General features: G+C 45.7%; 1 protein-coding gene across 1 annotated transcript in view; it reads right to left on the reverse strand.

The window, feature by feature from the left end:
• The window catches only part of LOC116955118 (uncharacterized), a 79654-nt gene extending 71666 nt beyond the window's left edge, over window positions 1-7988 (reverse strand). The window contains exons 1-2 of the mRNA XM_076052869.1: window positions 6997-7988; window positions 3434-3538 (exon numbers count right to left, since the gene is read on the reverse strand). Coding sequence (XP_075908984.1) covers window positions 3434-3538; window positions 6997-7488 — 597 coding nt within the window. The 5' untranslated portion in view covers window positions 7489-7988. The remainder of the gene's footprint in view (window positions 1-3433; window positions 3539-6996) is intronic.
• Between the last annotated feature and the right edge of the window lie 15522 nt (window positions 7989-23510).

Consider the following 23510-nt stretch of genomic DNA (forward strand, 5'->3'; position numbering starts at 1 on the left):
CCTACTGTGCCAGGCTAGGTGCACCAGGAGGTCACGGGACAGACCCAGCAGGTGCCACGTGGCGACTGACTGAGATGACTGCCCGATCCACCGCCTGTTACCCCCTACTGTGCTTTAGCCACCAGCCGTCATTCTCGAAGCTGAGATTAAACGCTATGAATGGGGACGAACCAAACAAAAAAACCACCCCCTCCACCAGGGGTGGGGAACGTGCGGCCCGCGGGCCGTATGAGGCCCCACGAAATAATTTGGGTCTCTGGCCCTGCCAAGGCAACCGCAGGCGGGACTCGAAATTCAACAAATCTAGGGAGAGCAAAACCTGGGAAAGCAGTTGCGAGTAGCGACAACATCGTCACTAGCCGGCTAACATCATCACCACGCCTCGCCATATAGAAGCAAGTTCCAGCCCCATCGCATTAGGGGCGAGTTAATTAAATGTTTGACCAAATATGACGGGCTAATTTTTAAGTTGATGATTTTGTATGGCCCGCGAATGATGTTATATAAATATCCAAATGGCCCTTGGCAGAAAAAAAAATGTTCCCCGTCCCTGCCCTACACGGACGCAGCAGGAAGACGCGCGGCAGGCGAGGCAGAGCCACGGACAAAAGACCTCGATTAAGATTTGTCCGTCACCGGAGAACCGGCCGGACCGAGCGGCCAATGGCTCCGTTGCTTTGTTGCGGCAATGACAAATTAACGAGCGGCCCTCCACGGCCGAGTGTGTAGACCGCCACCACCACTACCACCGCAACCACCACAGCCACCACCGCCACCAACTATCACCGCTGCCACCACCACCACCACCGTTACCACCACCTCCACCACCATGGCCACCACCGCCTCCAACCACCACTCTTGCCACCACTACCACCACCACGACTTCCACCACCACGGCCACCACCACCACAACCACCACTCTTGCCACCACCACCGCTACCACCGCCAACACCACCACCACCACCGCTACCACCGCCGACCCCACCACCGCCACCACCATCACCACTCCCAAAGCAGCCGCATCTAAGATGATTATCCAAATTAAAGCCATTCAATAGCGCACGCTGGCTCGAGACCCATGCAGGTGTCGCTTTTAGGTGAGTGGTCTGGCGCTGAGTGAACACAAAAGACAAAGATTCCCCGGATAGCCTATACCAAGACTGTTGGGGCAAGTGCTTATTAGCGAGCACCTGTTAAGGGCGGGAACGGCACACAAGAGTGTGCGTGGCCAGGACTACACCGCAGGAGGTACTCATTTGAGGCTGAGTCACCCTAGGGGAGGCCCAAACCCGGTTTAGATAATCATCACTGATCTTTCGATTTAAAGCTTTCGTGACTGCAATGATTCATCTTCTTTGGTTCTTTCGGTAAAGTCACGTAGAATGAGAATAAAATAATAAATTGATAAAATAAAATAACACAATAATATTCTCACGACGTTTCGGCCACAACACAAGCGGCCTTCATCAGGTGAAGGGGCGAGACTGTCTGGTAGGACAGCGCTGGAGCTGTTGTGGCCGAAACGTCGTGAGAAACGTCGTGAGAATATTATTGTGTTATTTTATTTTATCAATTTATTATTTTATTCTCATTCTACGTGACTTTACCGAAAGAACCAAAGAAGATCACTGATCTTGGTATGGCACAAAAACTGACACCTTTATTCAAGGCATCATGTTTGCAATAACCACAACACAAGCAGTCAAAATGCAAACAAAAAGACAACTCTGATAATAATATTGGCACTGTCCTTGAATTTGATTGGTCCACACCCGAGACGGCTTTTCTTAGAGCCTAGTCTCCACTGGTGTTGGACCAGAAGACGCCAAAAGGCGTACAACTAAAAAAACAGCGCACTATCAGAGTATTGAGGGCTCGGGGTGAGCATTAACATTATGAGACCTCCTTTGCCAGTAGCAAGATATAGTAATAGGTTTATACCCTTTTAACTGGCACAAAAACTGACACCTTTATTCAAGGCATCATGTTTGCAATAACCACAACACAAGCAGTCAAAATGCAAACGAAAGCGGGACTCGAACCCGGTGTCGCTGGGATCGTAGTGCAGTGCAGCGCTAACCGCTGCCCCACCGCTCCCCGAATCCGACACTCGCAGAAGCAAAATCAGCTGTCGGCTGGGTGCATTGCTTGTCAAACGCCAACTCTGCACGTGCCTTGAACGTCTTGAACGAGCCTTATGCCCGTCCAAGCACGGGCGTATTGCAAAGTAAATCTGAAACTTTGCAAAGCGTAAAGCACAGGGCGCGACGTGATGCATTCATTGCATGAGTGCGCGTGCAGTTTGTAAGGGCGCGGTGACACGGAGCTATGTCATTGAAAGGTTATAATCGCCTTGTTCATCACGACGTCCTTTTTACTTCGATGTCTCAACAGCAGCGTCACGGAGATCACGTGACGTGATGAGGGTTCTGCCTTTGTAGTGAGGGTTGTGAGTTGTCGCCGAGGGGGGGAGGAGGCGCCTCGCCCCCCTCCCCCCATGTGGAGTGACGTCACCCGATAATTATTATTAATGGGGGAGGGGGTGTCTATTTGGAAGACGTCATCTCTTCATGATTATTAATGAGGGGGGCTGTTCGATGGGGAGTGACGTCACTTGCTCATGATTATGAATGAGGGGGGAAGGTGCTCCATTTGTAGTGACGTCAGCTACTCGTGATTATTAATGAGGGGGGAGGGGTGTTCATGTGGAGTGATGTCACTTGCTCATGATGATTAATGAGGGGGGAGGGTGCTCCATTTGTAGTGACGTCACCTTGTCGTGATTATTAATGAGGGGGGAGGGTGCTCCATTTGTAGTGACGTCACCTGCTCGTGATTATTAATGAGGGGGGGGGGTGCTCCATTTGTAGTGACGTCACCTGCTCGTGATTATTAATGAGGGGGGGGGGGCTGTTCGATGTGGAGTGACGTCACGAGCGTTAAGGACAGACATTTTCTGGGTAATTATAGTAGGTATTAATTGATTATTGATCGCATGGATGACTGAACGAATGCCTCGGTGCACGACTCAAAGAGCTATTGCGCTGAATGGCTGAAATGATGAATGCATGGACGAACGGATGAATGAATCTATGACTGATTCGCTGAGTTCACGTTTGAGTTACCGGCTGAATATTCCAATGAAAGGATGGCTGAATTGACTTATTGAATGAATCGCTTAAAATTGTAACGAACAATCGACTGCATGGCTGACTGAATGAAAGAACGGCTGAATGGATCGTTAAACCAATGTCTGGGTGAATGAATAACCAATGGCTGAATGAATGAATGCACGCGTGGAGCGAATGAACGACGGCGTAACCAACGGCTCAATCAATGAAAAAATGTGCGTGAATGGCTGAACGAACGAGGGCACGGATGAATTGAGGAATGACCGAAGGACTGAACGAATGAGAGTTCGTTCTCGGCTCACCGCCTGCAGAAGCCGGACGAGAAGCGACACCTCGTCGCGGAGTGAATTGCGCCAAGAGCGCACGGATTTCATCTCCTCCACGAGAGAACCCAGCAGCAACATGGCCTGGGAGGCGAGGCCACACACAGACGGGAGGGACACGGGTCACGCCACTGATAATGTAGTTACTACGTCACTGATGATGTAGTTTACTACGTCACTGATGATGTAGTTACTACACCACTGATAATGTAGTTACTATACCACTGATAATGTAGTTACTACACCACTGGTAATGTAGTCACTACACCACTGGTAATGTAGTTACTACGTCACTGATAATGTAGTTACTACGTCACTGATAATGTAGTTACTACGTCACTGATAATGTAGTTTACTACACCCACTGATAATGTAGTTACTACGCCACTGATAATGTAGTTACTACACCACTGATAATGTAGTCACTACACCACTGATAATGTAGTCACTACACCACTGATAATGTAGTTACTACACCACTGATAATGTAGTTACTACGTCACTGATGATGTAGTTACTTAGCCACTGATGATGTATTTACTACGCCACTGATAATGTAGTTACTACACCACTGATAATGTAGTTACTACGCCACTGATAATGTAGTTACATCACTAATAATGTAGTTACTACACCACTGATAATGTAGTTACTACACCACTGATAATGTAGTCACTACATCACTGATAATGTAGTCACTACACTACTGATAATGTAGTTACTACACTACTGATAATGTAGTAACTACACCACTGATGATGTAGTTCACTACACCACTGATGATGTAGTCACTACGTCACTGATAATGTAGTTACTACGCCACTGATAATGTAGTTACTACGCCACTGACAATGTAGTCACTACGCCACTGATAATGTAGTTACTACGTCACTGATAATGTAGTTACTACGCCACTGATAATGTAGTTACTACGTCACTGATGTTGTACTTACTACACCACTGATAATGTAGTTACTACACCACTGATAATGTAGTTACTACACCACTGATAATGTAGTTACTATGCCACTGACAATGTAGTTACTACGTCACTGATAATGTAGTTACTACACCACTGATAATGCAGTTACTACACCACTGATAATGTAGTTACTACGCCACTGACAATGTAGTTACTAGACCACTGGCCACTTTTTACGTATCAAGCCGAGGGCCCGACAGCGGTTCCCACTATCTCCCATACAGGGCAGACTCCGGGAGCGCTAGGGGAGAGACATTAATTAATCTGTGATAACGCCACGCGTATTGATGGCCCCAGCGTTCACCGCGCGATAGAGCCCTGTTCCGCATCGATGCTCACCCTGAAAGCCACGGGGAACAGGCTGCAGGTTTATCTGGGTTTCACACGAGGAGGCACGGTGGCTAGGAGATGTTAATAATCTCGCCTGGTGTACAGTAGGTCGTGGGTTCGATCCCGACCCTGACGCCTGCTGCTGCTGCTGTATATTTTGAGTTTGCGTGTCTCTCTCTCATCATCATCATCACGGTGGCTAGGAGATGTTAATTATGTCGCTAGGTATGCAGGAGGTCGTGGGTTCTATCCCTACCCTGACGCCTGCTGTATATTTGGAGTTTGCGTGTCTCTCTCTCATCATCATCACGGTGGCTAGGAGATGTTAACTACCTCGCCTGGTGTACAGAAGGTCGTGGGTTAGATCCCGACACTGAAACCTGCTGGTGCTGTATATTTGGAGTTTGCGTGTCTCTCCCTCCCTCTCTCTCTCTCTTCTCCCGTGGTCGCGCGGATTTTTCTCTGGGCCCTCAGTTTTTTCCCCCCCTCCACTTTTAGAATCGACATCACGCATTCAGAGTTTTTTTTTGTGGCTGCTATAAATGTCCTTGTGATAAGCCGCTGCTCCGGTTTGAGCTATGGTTCGTGTAATCACCAGGTCACTTCTGAAGACAAACCTCTAGAACTCAGTGGACCTTACCTGGTAAAATAAAAGCATAGTTTAGTTTAAAAAGTTAGTTTCGTTTTGTAATTCCTTTCTTCCTCGTACACAGGGAGTTTTCAACCTTAACTTAAGCTACATGTGAAGCTCCTAGACGCCTTCCGCAAATTGCTCTATGGAAAATGTCGTTATCATAATAATCATTATTACAATAATATTATAATAATAGGGGTTTTCCCCTTTTTTCTGGCAACAAAACTGAAACCTTTTCAAAGGGATTCATGTCTGCATTAACCACAATACTTGCAGTCAAAATACAAACCAAAAACATACTATACTAATATATGCATTGTCCTTGAAACTGATTGGTCCACACCAAGGGACGGCTTTCTTTTGAGCCTCGACCCAATTGGTGCTCGACCAGAGGACGCCAAAAGGCGTACAGCTCAAAGACAATGCACTTTCAAAGTAATGTGGAACAATCAGTTTCAAGGAAAATGCATAAATTATCATAGTGTGTTTACGTTTGCATTTGACTGCAAGTATTGTGGTTAATGCAGACATGAATCCTTGTAAAAAGGTTTCAGTTTTGTTGCCAGAAAAAAGGGGGAAAACCCTATTAATATATTTTGGTACTGGCAAAGGAGGCCTAATGGTGATGATGATGAGGAATAATTATTACTTTATCATAGTGGAGACTAGTGTAGACTACAGATAGCCCTGAATCTAGTCCTGACTCTGTCCTTGACACTAGCCCTGTCCAACTCAAGACGATTGTCCTGACTCTAACCCTGACTCTAGCCCTGGTGAAACCCTCCTGTCTCTAACCATGACCACAGACAACCCTGACTCTAGCCCTGGTGATAGCCCTGACTCTAACCATGACCACAGATAACCCTGACTCTAGCCCTGGTGATAGCCCAGTCTCTAACAATGACCACAGATGACCCTGACTCTAGCCCTGGTGATAGCCCAGTCTCTAACCATGACAACAGATAACCCTGACTCTAGCCTTGATGATACCCCAGTCTCTAACCATGACCACAGACAACCCTGACTCTAGCCCTGGTGATACCCCAGTCTCTAACCATGACCACAGATAACCCTGACTCTAGCCATGGTGATACCCCCTGTCCCTAACCATGACCACAGGTAACCCTGACTCTAGCCCTGGTGATAGCCCTGTCCCTAACCATGACCACAGGTAACCCTGACTCTAGCCCTGGTGATAGCCCTGACTCTCACCATGACCACAGATAACCCTGATTCTAGCCCTGGTGATACCCCAGTCTCTAACCATGACCACAGATAACCCTGACTCTAGCCCTGGTGATAACCCTGACTGTAACCATGACCACAGATAACCCTGACTCTAGCCCTGGTGATACCCCCCTGTCCCTAACCATGACCATAGATAACCCGGACTCTAGCCCTGGTGATAGCCCTGACTCTAACCATGACCACAGATAACCCTGACTCTAGCCCTGGTGATACCCCTGACTCTAACCATGACCACAGATAACCCTGACTCTAGCCCTGGTGATACCCCTGACTCTAACCATGACCACAGACAACCCTGACTCTCGCCCTGGTGATACGCCACCGTCATCCACGGGGACCCGGCCGTACCTTCTCCACGCCTTCCTCGTTGGCCTCGGCCCTCTTGGCCACCTGCGTGAGCTTCCAAATCTCGCCGACCGTCGACGCAGCCGCGCGCCCTTCCAGCATCGCGTCCGCTCCGAGAGGAGCCTCCAGGAGTCTCCCCAGAGCCTCCTCCACCCGGGCGAGCCTCTCCCCGAGACGAGGCTCACCTCCGGCGGCTCGGCACCCACGTGGGAGGCGCGACCCGGCGGCGTCTCGTGCCTCGACGCGCGATCCCGGGCGCGCGCCGATGCCCAGGTGCGACACGAGAGCGCGCAGGACGGAGCCGAGGGCGCTGAAGTTGACGGAGGAGGGGTCCAGGCTGCTCACGGCCACCTCCAGGAGGTCGTTCAAGGTCATGGTCGGCGCGGTGTCGCCGTGATCGTCGTCGTCGCCATCAACGCCACCAGCAGCGGCGCCGTCGATCATCGTCGATGGAGCAGAAGCAGCGGCATCGGAAGCATCACGGGCAGCCAGCATCGTTGTGCAATGGGCTGCGTCAGCTGTGCTGTGTCTGCTGTGCTGGCTGCGTCAGATGTGTCAGCTGTGATTATATATATTGGCTGGTTTGCGACTGATACGATGGCTGTATTCGCTCTGCCGGCTGTGTTTCGCTGTTGTTGGCTTGTGTTTGCTGTGTCAGCTGTGCAGGCTGTATGAGCTGTGTCAGCTGTGCTGGTTTATGCTGTGTCAACTATACCGGCTGTGTCAGCTGTATTCCCTGTGCCGTCTTTTGCTGGCTGCATCGGTTGTGGCTTCGCAACTTGACTCTGCTGCCTGTCTTTGTCGGCTGTGCCGATTTACCGATGTGTTGGCAGCGACAATCCCAACTGGCTGTGCCAAATGGGCTGTGTCAGTTGTTGCTGGGCAGGTCGTCTGCACCGGCTGTGCGGGCTATGTCACCTCTGTCAGCCGTACTCAGCGATGAAGCTACAATGGGTGGGTCAGCTTGTGTTGACGGTGCGAGTCGAGGGCTTTTGTAGCTGCCGCCCTGCGCGTCTGCGGGAGTGGCCGAGCGCTGGTGGATGAATAGCCTGGTGGGTGGGTTGGGTGGGTTTACAGGTGGGTGGGCGAGTCAACAGGTTGGTGGGTGAGTGAGTGAATAGGTGGGCCGATTACGAGTTCGGGTGGCTGCATATGTGGGTGGTGAATAGGTGGGTGTGTAAATATTTGGGTGGTGAATAGGTGGGATGGGCGAATAGGTAGATGGGTTGGTTTGGGTTCGGTTTATAGGTGGGTGAGCGAGCAAACAGGTGGGTGGGTGGGTGAGTGAATAGGATGGCCGATTACGAGACGGGTGGCTGAATATGTGGGTGGGTGAATATGTGGATGGTGAATATGTGGGTGGGTGAATATGTGGATGATGAATAGGTGGGTGGATGAATAGGTGGGTGAATAGGTGGGTGGTGAATAGGTGGGTGGATGAATATGTGGGTGGTGAATGTGGGTGCCTGAATATGTGGGTGGTGAATGTGGGTGGGTGAATATGTGGGTGGTAAATATGTGGGAGGTGAATAGGTGGGTGGGTGAATATGTGAATGGTGAATAGGTGGGTGGTGAATAGGTGGGTGGATGAATAGGTGGGTGAATAGGTGGGTGGTGAATAGGTGAGTTGCTGAATATGTGGGTGGGTGAATATGTGGATGGTGAATATGTGGGTGGGTGAATATGTGGATGGTGAATAGGTGGGTGGTGAATAGGTGGGTGGATTAATAGGTGGGTGAATAGGTGGGTGGTGAATAGGTGGGTGGATGAATATTTGGGTGGTGAATGTGGGTGGCTAGATATGTGGGTGGTGAATGTGGGTGGGTGAATATGTGGATGGTGAATAGGTGGGTGGTGAATAGGTGGGTGGATGAATAGGTGGGCCGGTTAAGAGATCGATGGGTGAATATGTGGGTGGTGAATATGTGGGTGGTAAATATGTGGGTGGTGAATAGGTGGGTGGGTGAATAGGTGGGTGGGTGAATAGGGGGAGGGTGAATACGTGAATGGGAAGCGCTGCTCCCCATTCACGTATATGTGTGAGGGTGAATAAGTGGGTGAATAAGTGGGAGGGTGAATAGGTGGGAGGGTGAATATGTGGGTGGGTGAATATGTGGGTAGGTAAATAGGTGGGAGGGTTAATAGGTGTGAGGGCGAATAGATTGGAGGGTGAATAGGTGGGACGGTGAATAGGTGGGAGGGTGAATAGGTGGGAGGGTGAATAGGTGGGGTGGTGATTAGATGGCTGAGTGACATTTTATTCCACGTTGCCATGCCCATTGAAAAGCACCCCAAACTGAATTGCAAAACTGGGCAAGTGGTTTCGGCTCGGATGGATTCCCACATCAGCCTCTACCGGTCTGTCCTAGCACGGACAGCCCACACGCTTAGGCTATTTGGTTTTTCAGCGGTTTTACTTAAATTGATTCCTGTGTCGTGGTCAAATCTTGCAATCAAAATTTAGTCTACTTCCGGTTGTCCAATTCCAAATTTTGCACACGGCACTCAGATCCGGTGACAATGCATGCCCGTATCAAAATCGGCATCAATGAATCAATGAATTGGCTACTTTAAATCAATTTACATTTTGTATGAACGCCTAATCCAGGGGTCGGGAACCTATGGCTCGCGAGCCAGATGTGGCTCTTTTGATGATTGCATATGGCTCGCAGATAAAACAAAATATTCTCACTTGTTTTAATCCATCCATCGATTTTTCACTGCGCATGTCCTGTTCAGGGCTGCAGGAGCAATTGTCCATTATTTTAATTGGATGATACTGGCCTACGTTTGCCGTTGCTGGGTAAAACAGGTAAACGCCCCCTTTTGAATCAGTCTGAGACTGCGTCTGCTCGGTCATTAGCTCAAAGCTAACCCTTCGACGAAGAAGATGGCGAAAAGAAAAAAAGACGACGAGTATCGTACATTTCAGGACGAATGGACCGAAGAATTCGCCTTTGTGGAGAGAGCGGGTTCTGCGGTGTGTCTAATTTGCAATGACAAAATTACATCGTTGAAACGGTCGAATGTAAAGCGGCACTTCGACACGCGCCACGCTACCTTTGCATCAAAATACCCTGCGGGAGACAGCAGAAAGAAAGCGTGCCAAGAGCTTCTGAGCAGGGTGCAAGCTAGCCAGCAGCAACTCCGCGTATGGACCCGGCAAGGTGACTATAATTCGGCTAGCTTTGCTGGTTCTTTAGCAATAGTGAGGAACGGAAAACCATTCACAGATGGCGAGTATGCTAAAACGTTCATGCTGGATGTAGCCAATGAACTTTTTGATGATCTTCCGAACAAAGACAAGATAATCAAACGGATACAAGACATGCCTCTGTCGGCAAGAACTGTTCATGATCGTACCATCGTGATGGCAAACAAAGTGGAGGAAACGCAAGTGAAGGACATAAATGCAGCGCCGTTCTTTTCTCTGGCTTTGGATGAGTCAACAGACGTGAGCCATTTGTCGCAGTTCAGCGTGATTGCAAGATATGCTGTTGGTGACACACTGCGCGAAGAAAGTCTTGCTGTTCTGCCATTAAAAGGGTCCACAAGAGGTGAGGATTTATTCAAGTCTTTCATGGAGTTTGCTCAAGAAAAAAGTCTACCTATGGATAAACTTCTCTCAGTGTGTACTGATGGTGCTCCGTGTATGGTGGGGAAAAACAAAGGATTTGTGGCGCTTCTCCGTGAACATGAAAATAGACCCATCCTAAGTTTCCATTGCATTATACACCAGGAGGCACTTTGTGCTCAGATGTGTGACAGGCAGTTTGGCGAAGTGATGTCGCTGGTCATTCGTGTGATCAACTTTATTGTTGCCCGAGCCTTAAATGATCGCCAGTTTAAAACACTGCTGGATGAAGTTGTAAATAACTATCCTGGTCTGCTTTTGCACAGCAATGTGCGTTGGTTGTCAAGAGGGAAGGTGCTTAGCCGTTTTGCGGCTTGCCTGAACGAAATCCGGACTTTCCTTGAAATGAAAGGCGTCGGGCATCCTGAGCTAGCCGACACCGAGTGGCTCCTCAAGTTTTACTATCTCGTAGATCTGACTGAACATCTGAACCAGCTCAACGTGAAAATGCAAGGCATTGGAAATACAGTGTTATCCCTTCAACAAGCTGTATTTGCTTTTGAAAACAAGCTGGAGCTTTTCATCACGGATCTTGAAACAGGTCGTTTACTACATTTTGAAAAACTGAGCCAATTTAAAGATGCATGCACAGCAAGTGAGCCCATTCAAAACCTTGATCTCCACCAGCTAGCTGGCTGCACATCCAGTCTCCTACAGTCCTTCAAAGCACGCTTTGGAGAATTTCGTGAGCACACTCGTCTTTTTAAGTTCATCACCCATCCAAACGAGTGTTCACTGAACACAGCCGACCTGAATTACATCCCTGGTGTCTCCGTCAGAGATTTTGAAGCAGAAGTGGCTGACCTGAAGGCCTCAGACATGTGGGTGAATAAGTTCAAGTCACTGAATGAAGATTTGGAAAGAATCACACGACAGAAAGCGGAGTTGGCGAGCAAGCACATGTGGACAGAAATGAAAAAACTCCAACCCGAAGACCAGCTGATTCTCAAAACTTGGAACGCGCTTCCTGTCACATACCACACACTGCAGCGTGTGAGTATTGCTGTATTGACCATGTTTGGATCTACGTATGCATGTGAGCAGTCATTCTCACATCTTAAAAACATCAAGTCCAACCTACGATCACGTTTAACGGATGAAAGCCTCAACGCTTGCATGAAGCTTAACCTCACCAAGTACCAACCCGACTACAAAGACATCAGCAAATCCATGCAGCACCAGAAGTCGCATTAATGGTGAGTGTTATAACAACATTATTTAAAAGAATAAATTCAGAGGCTTATTATACTGACATTTAGTTGAATTCACTTTAAAAATATATATTATATGGCTCTCACTGAAATAAATTTCCAATTTTTTTGCTTTCATGGCTCTCTTAGTCAAAAAGGTTCCCGACCCCTGGCCTAATCTCTCAAATCGCCTGCTCCGTGCGAACGAGTTACGCAAGTAATCAATTAATTCAAGTCAGCGTTGATGTGGGAGCAGGCGCAGCGCCATTGACGTACGAAGTTGTGAATGAAACCGTTCTAGCCCCGCCCACTTTCCCCCCCGTCCAGTAGCATTCCACGGAACGCTCCCCTCCCCCCACTCCCCCCCTTCCCTTGCTCCTCCCCCCTCTCTCACCTATATAACCCCTGACCACAGCATCTCCAGCTAAAAACATTTCTTGCTGTAGTTTTCACACCTGATGATGATTGCTTGTGTTGCAAATCGAAACGTCGTGAGAAATTGTATTATTATTATGTTTTATTCGTATTACTTCATTATTTCCCTTCTACGTGACTTTACCGAAAGAACCAAGAATAATAAAACCGTTGTTTAAGAAAAAAAAAAAACTTTTTTTTAAGGAGTTTATTATTGATTTCTTTTGCCAGGTGTCAGAGCACCACTGAGCTATATACCGTGGAGCTCTTGATGAAAGGGGGCTTCAACGTCGTCGTCGTCGCCATCGTCAAGTGGGAATGTATATTCTTAGCTCTTTCGGTAAAGTCACCACGTTGAAGGGAAACAATAAAATAATAAAAAATATATATGAAACAATAAAAATTCTCACGACGTTTCGACCATAACACAAACGGTCGTCATCAGGTGTGAAAAACCAACGGCAAGAAACATTTGAAAGAAGTGGCGGTTTGTGTTATGGTCGAAACGGCGTGGGAATTTGTATTGTTTTATATATATTTTATTATTTTACTGTTTCCCTTCAACGTGACTTTATCGAAAGAGCTAAGAATATGAATTACTGCAGTCACGAAAGCTTTAAATCTAAATTTAAGTGGGAATGTGTCGCAGCAGACAAACACGGCACTCTAAACGCGCGATGTTCATTCTAAATGTGGATGGTGGAGGCTGGGGGGGGGGGGGGGGAACCCGGAGGATCCGGAGGGAAAACAAAATACAGATCGTCGCGCTTGCGAGGCGTTCACTCTTCTGTTCGACGTTTCAGTACAGGAACCCCCCCCCCGAGGGTCAGTCTCAACAACGATGCGCCCGTGACGCAGTTGTCTGATTTTGCGCCGATTTATAAAGCAGAACCCTCTCTTAACGATCACCTCTGTTAACGACCAATCGCTTAACACTACACTATACACTACACTATACACTACACTATACACTACACTATACACTACACTATACACTACACTATACACTACACTATAAAGCAGAACCCCTCTTAACGATCACCTCTGTTAACGACCAATCGCTTAACACTACACTATACACTACACTATACACACACTATACACTACACTATACACTACACTATAAAGCAGAACCCCTCTTAACGATCACCTCTGTTAACGACCAATCGCTTAACACTACACTGTACACTACCCTATACACTACACTATACACTACACTACTATACACTACTATACACTACACTAAAAAGCAAAACCCCTCTTAATGACCACCCCTGTTAACGCCCAATCGCTTAACACTACACTATACACTAACCTATACACAACCCTATACACTACACAGTACACTACACTATACAATACACTACACTTTTCACAACCTTATACACTACACTATACACTACCCTATACACTATCTTATACACAACCCTATACACCACACTATACACTACACTATACACTACACTACTATACACTGCACTATTATACACTACACTATACACTACACTACTATACACTACACTATACACTACACTAAACACTGCACTACTATACACTGCACTACTATACACTACACTACTATACACTAAACTATGCACTACACTAAACACTACCCTACTATACACTACTATACACTACACCATACACTACACTATACACTACACTATACACCGCACTATACACCGCACTATACACTGCACTATACACCCCACTATACACCGCACTATACACTACACTATACACTACACTATACACTACACTATACACCACGCTATACACTACACCATACAGCAAAAGCAAAGTTTGTAGGGAATAATCGCCGTTTTCTGTACTTTTGAGGCATAAGCAATTAGGAAATAACACTTACTACACAGGAACAAAAAGAAAATTCTAACTTTCTTACACAGTGTTATTAATGGAGTGGATCATTAGCTTTCCTTTTGTGTCCTGGTCACAAAAGTTCGTGGGGAATAATATCCATTTTCTGTTCTTTTGAGGCATAAGCAATTAGAAAATAACCCTTTCCGCCCAGGAACAAAATATTGTATTGTTACAGAGTGAATCGCTTAACGACCAGATCACTGACCGACTCAGTTTCGTGGAACTAATGACCGTCGTTTAAGAGGGTTTCTTCTGCATTTCCACGTGCTCCGTCGCCGCCTTACTTTATTTAGTTTTGTTTTTCTCATCGTTTGGTGACCCAGGTTGCGGTTGCTCTTCGCAAACGAAAGACTCCTTCCCCTATCCCCCTGGTCTCTTGAGCTCATCTGATCTAAAGAATAGCGGGGTTGTGGCACCGTGTTGTGGACCCAGCGAGCCATTGCGATCAGGGGTGACTTCAGACCAGCGGTTGTTCCAAGGCCGTAGCCATGGAGTCAACATTGGGGGGGAGGACCAAATCTTCCAGGGGGTCTGGGGGAGTCTCCTCCCCCAGAAAAAAAATATCTAAATTTGAAAACTCAATTCCTGCCATTTCTTGCCTAAAATGTTTAAAAATTCACTAACACATGGGATGGACTTTTAATTTATTTTTTTACAATAATGTCTAAGAGTGTATTGTATTACATTGCTCTGTTTCATTGTATATAATGGCAGAAATTAGGGATTTATAAAGTACAACCATAACCACAATCATAAAAACAAATCTATTTTATAGCAATATATTGGGGGGGGGGGGGGATATTTTAAGCACATTTGAATATTGGGGGGGGGGGATTGTGCCCCCCCCCCAATATTTATTATAATTACGGCCTTGAGTTCTTCTGAAGCTGGGGTGTCCTTTCTGGAGGTGCGGGATATAGCCAGAATTAATTTTTTTATGAAGCTAAACTGACCGAAAATACAAATGAAGCATGGGCGGGTAAGTACAAATTTATAAAGTATTAATAAAGATGTGCCCTTTTTTGAGCTGCCGTTTTGTATTTACAAGAGGTGGTACTTTTTTTGAGCTGCCGTTTTGTATGTGTAAGATGTGCGTGTTTGAGCTGCCGTTTTGTATGTGTAAGATGTGCCCTTTTTTGAGCTGCCGTTTTGTATTTACAAGAGGTGGTACTTTTTTGAGCTGCCGTTTTGTTTGTGTAAGATGTTGCGTGTTTGAGCTGCCGCTCTCGCTCTGGCCCCTCCCCCCCTCCAACCGTAGTTCCTATTTAAGCTTCTGTTCATCCCTCTGGCCCCCTCCCCTCTCTCTCTCTGCCTCCCTGTCCGTCTTTCCTCCCTCCTTACCTCTTGGTGGACTTGTATATGTATTTCTACTGACCGTGTACCTCGTATTTTTCATTCTATCTATGCTGGTATGTGCAATCCAAAGGTTGAACACGAAATTTAACACTCTTCTGAAATTCGTGGTCCGCCAGGAAGTGTCTAACTGTGCTGTTGGCCTGACTGGATGTGCTTCACATAATGTTTTTTCAGGTTTGTTGAATTCTCGTCTCTCATCTTTTTGTTGTATTTACCTCCGTGATTTGTTCTTGACACCTGATGAAGATCGCTTGCGTTGTGATCGAAACGTCGTGATTGTTTTTTTGTTTTAATATAATTTTATTGTATTTCTACAAAACGTGACTTTACCGAAAAAAACGATGAGTAAGTACAATTTACTTTGTTTCATCAAACCCCATGTATTTGTTTAACATTAGGATTTTATTTTTATTTTTTTACGATTGACAACCAAAGGGCTGCAAGGCTGCAGTGAAGGTTAAGAGCCGCTTCTCTCAACACTGGGGTTGTGGCTCCGCATCGTGGGCACAGTGAGTCATTGCGATCAGGGGTGGCTTCAGGTGGAATCGATGTGCGGAGTCGGATGATTGGGACATTGACATTCCTGGGAGACACTGGTTGGTGTAGCCAGGGGCGGAGCCACGGGGGGGGGGGGCTGGGGGTTTGGGGGCTCAGCCCCCCCTGAAATTTTGGGAAAGTCGGTAATCGGGATAACCGGATATCCGGCTGCTGCAAAATGCTGCAGGCTGCCACCTTGTGCTGCCCTGCAGGCTGCCACCTTGTGCTGCCACCTCGTGCTGCCCTGCAGGCTGCCACCTTGTGCTGCCCTGCAGGCTGCCACCTTGTGCTGCTGCCCTGCAGGCTGCCACCTTGTGCTGCCACCTTGTGTGCTGCCCTGTAGGCTGCCACCTTGTGTGCTGCCCTGCAGGCTGCCACCTTGTGCTGCTGCCCTGCAGGCTGCCACCTTGTGCTGCTGCCCTGCAGGCTGCCACCTTGTGCTGCCACCTTGTGTGCTGCCCTGTAGGCTGCCACCTTGTGTGCTGCCACCTTGTGCTGCCCTGCAGGCTGCCACCTTGTGCTGCTGCCCTGCAGGCTGCCACCTTGTGCTGCTGCCCTGCAGGCTGCCACCTTGTGCTGCCACCTTGTGTGCTGCCCTGCAGGCTGCCACCTTGTGTGCTGCCCTGCAGGCTGCCACCTTGTGTGCTGCCCTGCAGGTTGCCACCTTGTGTGCTGCCCTGCAGGCTGCCACCTTGTGCTGCCCTGCAGGCTGCCACCTTGTGCTGCCCTGCAGGCTGCCACCTTGTGTGGTGCCCTGCAGGCTGCCACCTTGTGCTGCCACCTTGTGCTGCCCTGCAGGCTGCCACTTTGTGTGCTGCCCTGCAGGCTGCTTGAGCGGCAGCCTTTCGAACTTATCGAACTTATTAGCCACATCAGCGGCTCCGACCTATTAATAAACTCCGCGTTCAAATCCAATAAAATTTGTTTTATACATTTGTGGCGCCCATTGGAAAACATAAACACTGGATATCTCAGAATATTGAAGTCAGCCCCCCCAATGTCAAAATCCTGGCTCTGCCCCTGGGTGTAACCATCAACTTCTTCATCAGTGAAAAAGTAAATCTACAAGCCCCCAGTAGTGCGATTGTGTCCATGCCACCCAAAACTATGGATTGTATAGTAAACCATTCGAGACATATAGACTCATAGAGACGCATAAGAGACACGTAAGATGCAAAGACCTATGCAGAAAGACCCATAGCAACACACAGAGTACAGATGTAGCGTCAATGATTCAGAGTTTCTAGGAGGCACCTTCTTTATGAAACAACTTCCACGGTCTCGTCCGCACACTCCCCACAGCAGCTCAGCCCGGCCTGTACACAACACGAGCCGTCTAACGCTGACGGCGCTGACCGAGACGGCCAACTGCTCCCCTCCGTAGCGCAACGTCAAGCGGAGACGTTCAGCGGCGACGGCGACGACGAGACGAGTCCACTCCCAGAACCGGCAGCCTCGAGCTCCCCCCCGCTCTCGGCTCCTTTTATGCTCCCGGCGCGGCCCTGGCTCCGCCCTGACCGCGCCTCCCTTCTCGAACCCGCTAGCAGCAGGTTCCGGGGGCCTCCAGGCGGGGTCCTCCGTGACCCTTGCCCCAGTTCCTCCGCTCTGCCAACACGCTCCGTGCACGCCCTCGCCGGCCTGTGTGCTGTCTGTCCACCGCAGTTGCCGCTGCTGTCCACCAGCCGGCGCTATCACACTGCACAAATGATCCTCGTGGCGGTACCTCGCGGTACCAAATAATACAAACTGGCCGAGGCAATTGAATATTTTATTTCTGGGACACTATTTTTTTTTTCCCCAGGGGTGTTACTTCACTCCGCGACTGGGGTACCCAATCAATCCGACGTCAGTGCCACACTCCGCGATGTCGACACGCAGGGAGGACGATCGCGCCGAAACCCTGAATGCTCGCGGTACGCGCCGCAGTGCATCGTGTGCAGCTCGTCGAGATGAGTCGATTGCCGCATCGCCGACCATCAACAGACTAAAAATGACTGCATCACGGACATGATGCGAGAGCCGGGGTACCACCATGAGATTCATATAACACGTCGGCTTTCGTGACTAATATCCATAATAAAGGGGTTTTTTTTGTTTGTTAGATCGCGTAAATATACACGTGTCGTTAAACCGGCCACCCACCCGACACAGACAATTAGTGAGAGTTGTCACGTAAACAAAACGTGCCAATTCGTTACTAGTTCACTGTGTGTAGTCGGATGATTGGGACAATGACATTCCTGGGAGACACCGGCTGGTGTAACCATCAACCGCATTAGAACATCAGCAGGAACGATGCACAACCAACATCTACATAAATGGGAGAAAAAAAATCTGAAAATTTAAACCGTTCCTTAAATTTGACCAGTGCAATGAAATGTGAACGCAACACAATTGCCAAACAACCCTGATGTAGACGTCGTGTTAACAACTTATGCAGCATACAGAATCAGAATCTTTATTCATACTGGAGGAATCCGATGAGCCATGAAGCTCTTTTTCACAAATGTCCAGTAGGGGCACGGGGTCAGAACGTTACAACAACAAAGAGTACAAAAACACAATAGGAGTACAAAGTATAGTGGAGGTTTATGGAAATCACTTTACAAAAAAACATACTACTAAAAATAAACTATTTTTTTTTATTTTACCAGTTAAAGCACATTGAACTCTTAGCTTAATTTTCAAAAGCAATCTGGCCACAAATGATAGTTCAATGAAGTGGCTTATCGTGTGGAAATGTAAAGTCGCAGAAGGGCTACCCATAATGCAATGTGCCAGCAACATTTGGTCAATTTACCTTTAATATCAATGTGTTTACAGTATTGAGAAATACCTTTTGATTACTTGTGGCGATATATTTTTCTATGTAAATCATAAAACATTTAAACAATTTTAATTTGCATCGGGCCCCGTGATGTATTGAGTTTACATTTATTTTACTAATTTTTTTTTATTAACCATACTCTTTGGTTCTTTCGGTAAAGTCACGTAGGTATAAAATCAAATAAATTAAATCACGACGTTTCGGGCGCAACACAAGCGTCCATCATCAGGTGGGACGTCGGTATGAAATAGAATACATAAAATCACGACGTTTCTGCCGCAACACAAGCGTCCATCATCAGGTGGGACTGTCCCACGTGACTTTACCGAAAGAACCAAAGAGTATGGATCCCTGCAGTCACGAAAACTTCAAATCTAGATTTATATTACCCACTCTACCACTCTCGCCTCTCTATTCATTCGCCATGCAGAGGGGTTATTGCCCGAAACGTCAGCCATCAGGGCCCCAGTGTCATTACGGTATTGACCACACATGTTGAATTTGCATACCTATCAATCCATAAAGTTTTACCCGGCATTCTTGTACAGCCGTTTCAATGCGGGCAAGCAAGAATGTAATAACTGTGTATTTGTTTGTGTTTCTCCATTGTTATGGGACTTCGAAGGATGCACGTTGAGATTTATAAGGGCACGGGGTGACTAATAAGGTCTGAAATGGTCTGGAGTAGGGTAGATACTAATAAGATACTGATAAGGGGTAGACAGATATGCTGTGCACTACACTATACGCTGCTATACACTACACTACTATACACTACACTACTATACACTACACTATACACTGCTATAAACTGCTATACACTACTATACACTACACTACCATACACTACTATACACTACACTATACACTACTATACACTACACTATACACTACTATACACTGATATACACTACACTATACACTGATATACACTGCTATACACTACTATGCACTACACTACTATACACTACACTATACACTGCTATACACTGCTATACACTACTATACACTACACTACCATACACTGCACTATACACTACTATACACTACAATACTATACACTACGTATACACTACACTATACACTACTATACACTACACTATACACTGCTATACACTACTATACACTACACTACTATACACTACACTATACACTACTATACACTACACTATACACTACTATACACTACACTTTACACTACTATACACTACACTATACACTACAGTATACACTACACTACTATACACAACACTATACACTACTATACACAACACTATACACTACTATACACAACACTATACACTACTATACACAACACTATACACTACTATACACTACTTTACACTACACTACTATACACTACATTATACACTACACTATACACTAAACTACTATACACTACACTATACACTGCTATACACTACTATACACCACACTACACACTGCTATACACTGCTATACACTACACTATACACTATTATACACTACACTATACACTGCGATACACTACTATACACTACACTATACACTACTATACACTCATAATAAAGGATTTTGGGTTAGATCGCGTTATTTATAAATGTGTCGTAACCCTCCACCACCCGACACGGCCAATCAGCAAAAAAAGTGTCACGTTGACAAAAGACAAATAATTCACTACTTTAGCCCACCGGTGTGTTGAAGAGTGAATCCACAACATTTACAGTTTGAGTACTGTGACGTTTCGCTGGTCAATACATCCAGCATCATCAAGCAATTCGCCAGAATGGTAAAGCCTTCGCTTGCTCCCGGTTTTATATAGAGCAGCAGGTGACGTCATCATTTTAACTCATATCAGGTGCAGTGATTAGAGGCGGAGGGGGGGGGTATTGTAATGATATAATCGATTAGTAATCAGTCAATGGTTATGATTAGTAATGAGTTGTAGATTAGTAATTAGTTGTAATGTGTGTTAGTGATTATATGCTATGTTAGTAATCCGTTAATTAGTATGTGTTTCCCCTATAAGGAATTGTAATATGCATTCATATTCTTAGCTCCCTCGGCAAAGCCACGCCGAAGGGAAACAACAGAACAACAAACATATATATTCTATTATTTTATTGCTTCCCCCCAACGCGACTCCACCGAAAGAGCCAAGAACATGAATCACTGCAGTCACGAAAGCTTTAAATAAAAATGTAATGTGTATTATTTAATAATACGCTTCCAGGCCGCACTAAGCCTGTAGCTGTCAGAGCGATTAAAGTTATTCTTATTCCTCTCAATTTCAATGGATTCTCTAATTAGTCTTTGCCAGTAATAATTAGTTTTACACAACACTGCAACATTGTCAAAATCAATTGAGTGTCCTTGTTGACAAGCATGTTCTGCCACTGCCGACAGTTGTGTTTGAGATAATTTAATATTTCTCTGATGTTCTTTTAGTCTAACGCTGATGTTACGTCCCGTCTGTCCAATATAGCATCTGCCACATAAACAATTAATCCGATATACACTATGCATTATTGGAATATAATCGATACCATAACACAACAATCGGCTGATAATGTGTTTAAACTAACAAAAACTAGCCAAATTAATAAATTTTCTAGACTACATAATAAACAAATCCCTACTAAAAACCAAAAAATTAAAAACAAAACAGAACTGAACTTGACTAACACTGTATCAACCGGTGACATGGTCTCTGTCCTTTCTAAAGGCCTTAACTTTGCCATTACCCCACGCACAATTCCAGTGGATGAGATCATTGCTGAGGTAGAATCAGTAGTTAGACTCCTTCCACATAATGAGGCAGAGATGACTCGACATGAGGTTGCCAAATTAATTGAGAATAGCAAAGTCCCAAAAGTAAATATTAGCTCTAACGAGGCAAAAGCCTTAAGAGAGCTGCGTGTAAATAAGGATATCCAAATCCTAGCAGCTGTAGTGATGTCACGAGCCGATTATGATAATAAAATTAGAAATTTACTAGAGGAAAGTACCTACATTAAAATTAAACGAGATCCAACTAATACTTTAGAACGTAAGACCACTGCAATAATTGCAAATTCATTAATCCACTAAAAATGAGCAATACCAAATTAAGCCAAGGGCCTCAAAACCACCTAGACTCTATGGGCTACCGAAGATTCATAAAATCGGCATCCCATTACGACCCATAGTCAGTACAATTGGCTCTGCCACATATCAATTGGCAAAATATATAACCAAACAAATACAGCCCTACATCGGTAGGACATCTTCATTCATAAAAAAATTCAGAACATCTTGTGAATGTGATTAAATATATTTAGCTTACTCCTGATGATATTCTGGTAAGTTTTGATGTGATTTCTCTATTCACTAAGGTTCCAGTGGACGAATCGCTTAAATTACTTGATACACTAGTAAAGAATACCGGTTTACCAAAAGATATTCCGAAACTTGCTGGCCATTGTTTAAATAACACTTACTTCTTATGGAGAGGGGATTTCTTTAAACAAAAGGAAGGAGCAGCAATGGGCTCTCCTTTATCCCCTGCTATAGCAAATTTGTACATGGAAAACTTTGAAATAAGAGCACTTGCCTCGAGCACATTAAAACCATCCTTTTGGTTTAGATATGTGGATGACATTTTGGTTGTCTGGCCACATGGTAAAGACACACTTAATGATTTTCTAAATCATCTCAATGCACAAAACCCGGCCATCCAGTTCACCATGGAAATGGAGGTGAATAACACACTCCCATTCCTAGATATTTTGCTTAGACATGGCCTAAACGGTAAAATAACACACAGCGTTTACAGAAAGCAAACGCACACTGATGCCTATCTGAATGCAGAATCACATCATCATCCAGCTCAGAAATCCTCTCTTATCAAGACGCTCATACATCGGGCTAAAACAGTGTCAGATGGTGAGAGTCTAGTGAGAGAGATCAAACACGTTAAAGACGCACTACGACAGAATGGCTACAATAATGCTCAAATTAACAGAGCACTGAATGCCAAATCACGATCGCAAAGCAATACTGCTGAAAGCGACCAGATTATTAAAACAATAAAAAATTCCATATATCTCAGGAGTAACTGACAAATTAGCCCGTGTTTTGCAAACGCAAAACATTACAGTAAGATTTGGTACAGTACACAAAATTCAAAAACTAGTATCTTGCACTAAAGACGCATTACCTAAATTATCAACAGAAGGTGTATATCGGATTAATTGTTTATGTGGAAGATGCTATATTGGACAGACGGGACGTAACATCAGCGTAAGTCTAAAAGAACATCAGAGAAATATTAAATTATCTCAAACACAACTGTCGGCAGTGACAGAACATGCTTGTCAACAAGGACACTCAATTGATTTTGACAATGTTGCAGTGTTGTGTAAAACTAATTATTACTGGCAAAGACTAATTAGAGAATCAATTGAAATTGAGAGGAATAAGAATAACTTTAATCGCTCTGACAGCTACAGGCTTAGTGCGGCCTGGAAGCGTATTATTAAATAATACACATTACATTTTTATTTAAAGCTTTCGTGACTGCAGTGATTCATGTTCTTCGCTCTTTCGGTGGAGTCGCGTTGGGGGGAAGCAATAAAATAATAGAATATATATGTTTGTTGTTTCCCTTCGGCGTGGCTTTGCCGAGGGAGCTAAGAATATGAATGCACATTACAATTCC

This window comes from Petromyzon marinus, chromosome 58, assembly GCF_048934315.1.
Source record: "Petromyzon marinus isolate PM22_M1 ecotype Great Lakes invasive population chromosome 58, UKy_Petmar_22M1.pri1.0, whole genome shotgun sequence".
Taxonomy (NCBI): domain Eukaryota; kingdom Metazoa; phylum Chordata; class Hyperoartia; order Petromyzontiformes; family Petromyzontidae; genus Petromyzon; species Petromyzon marinus.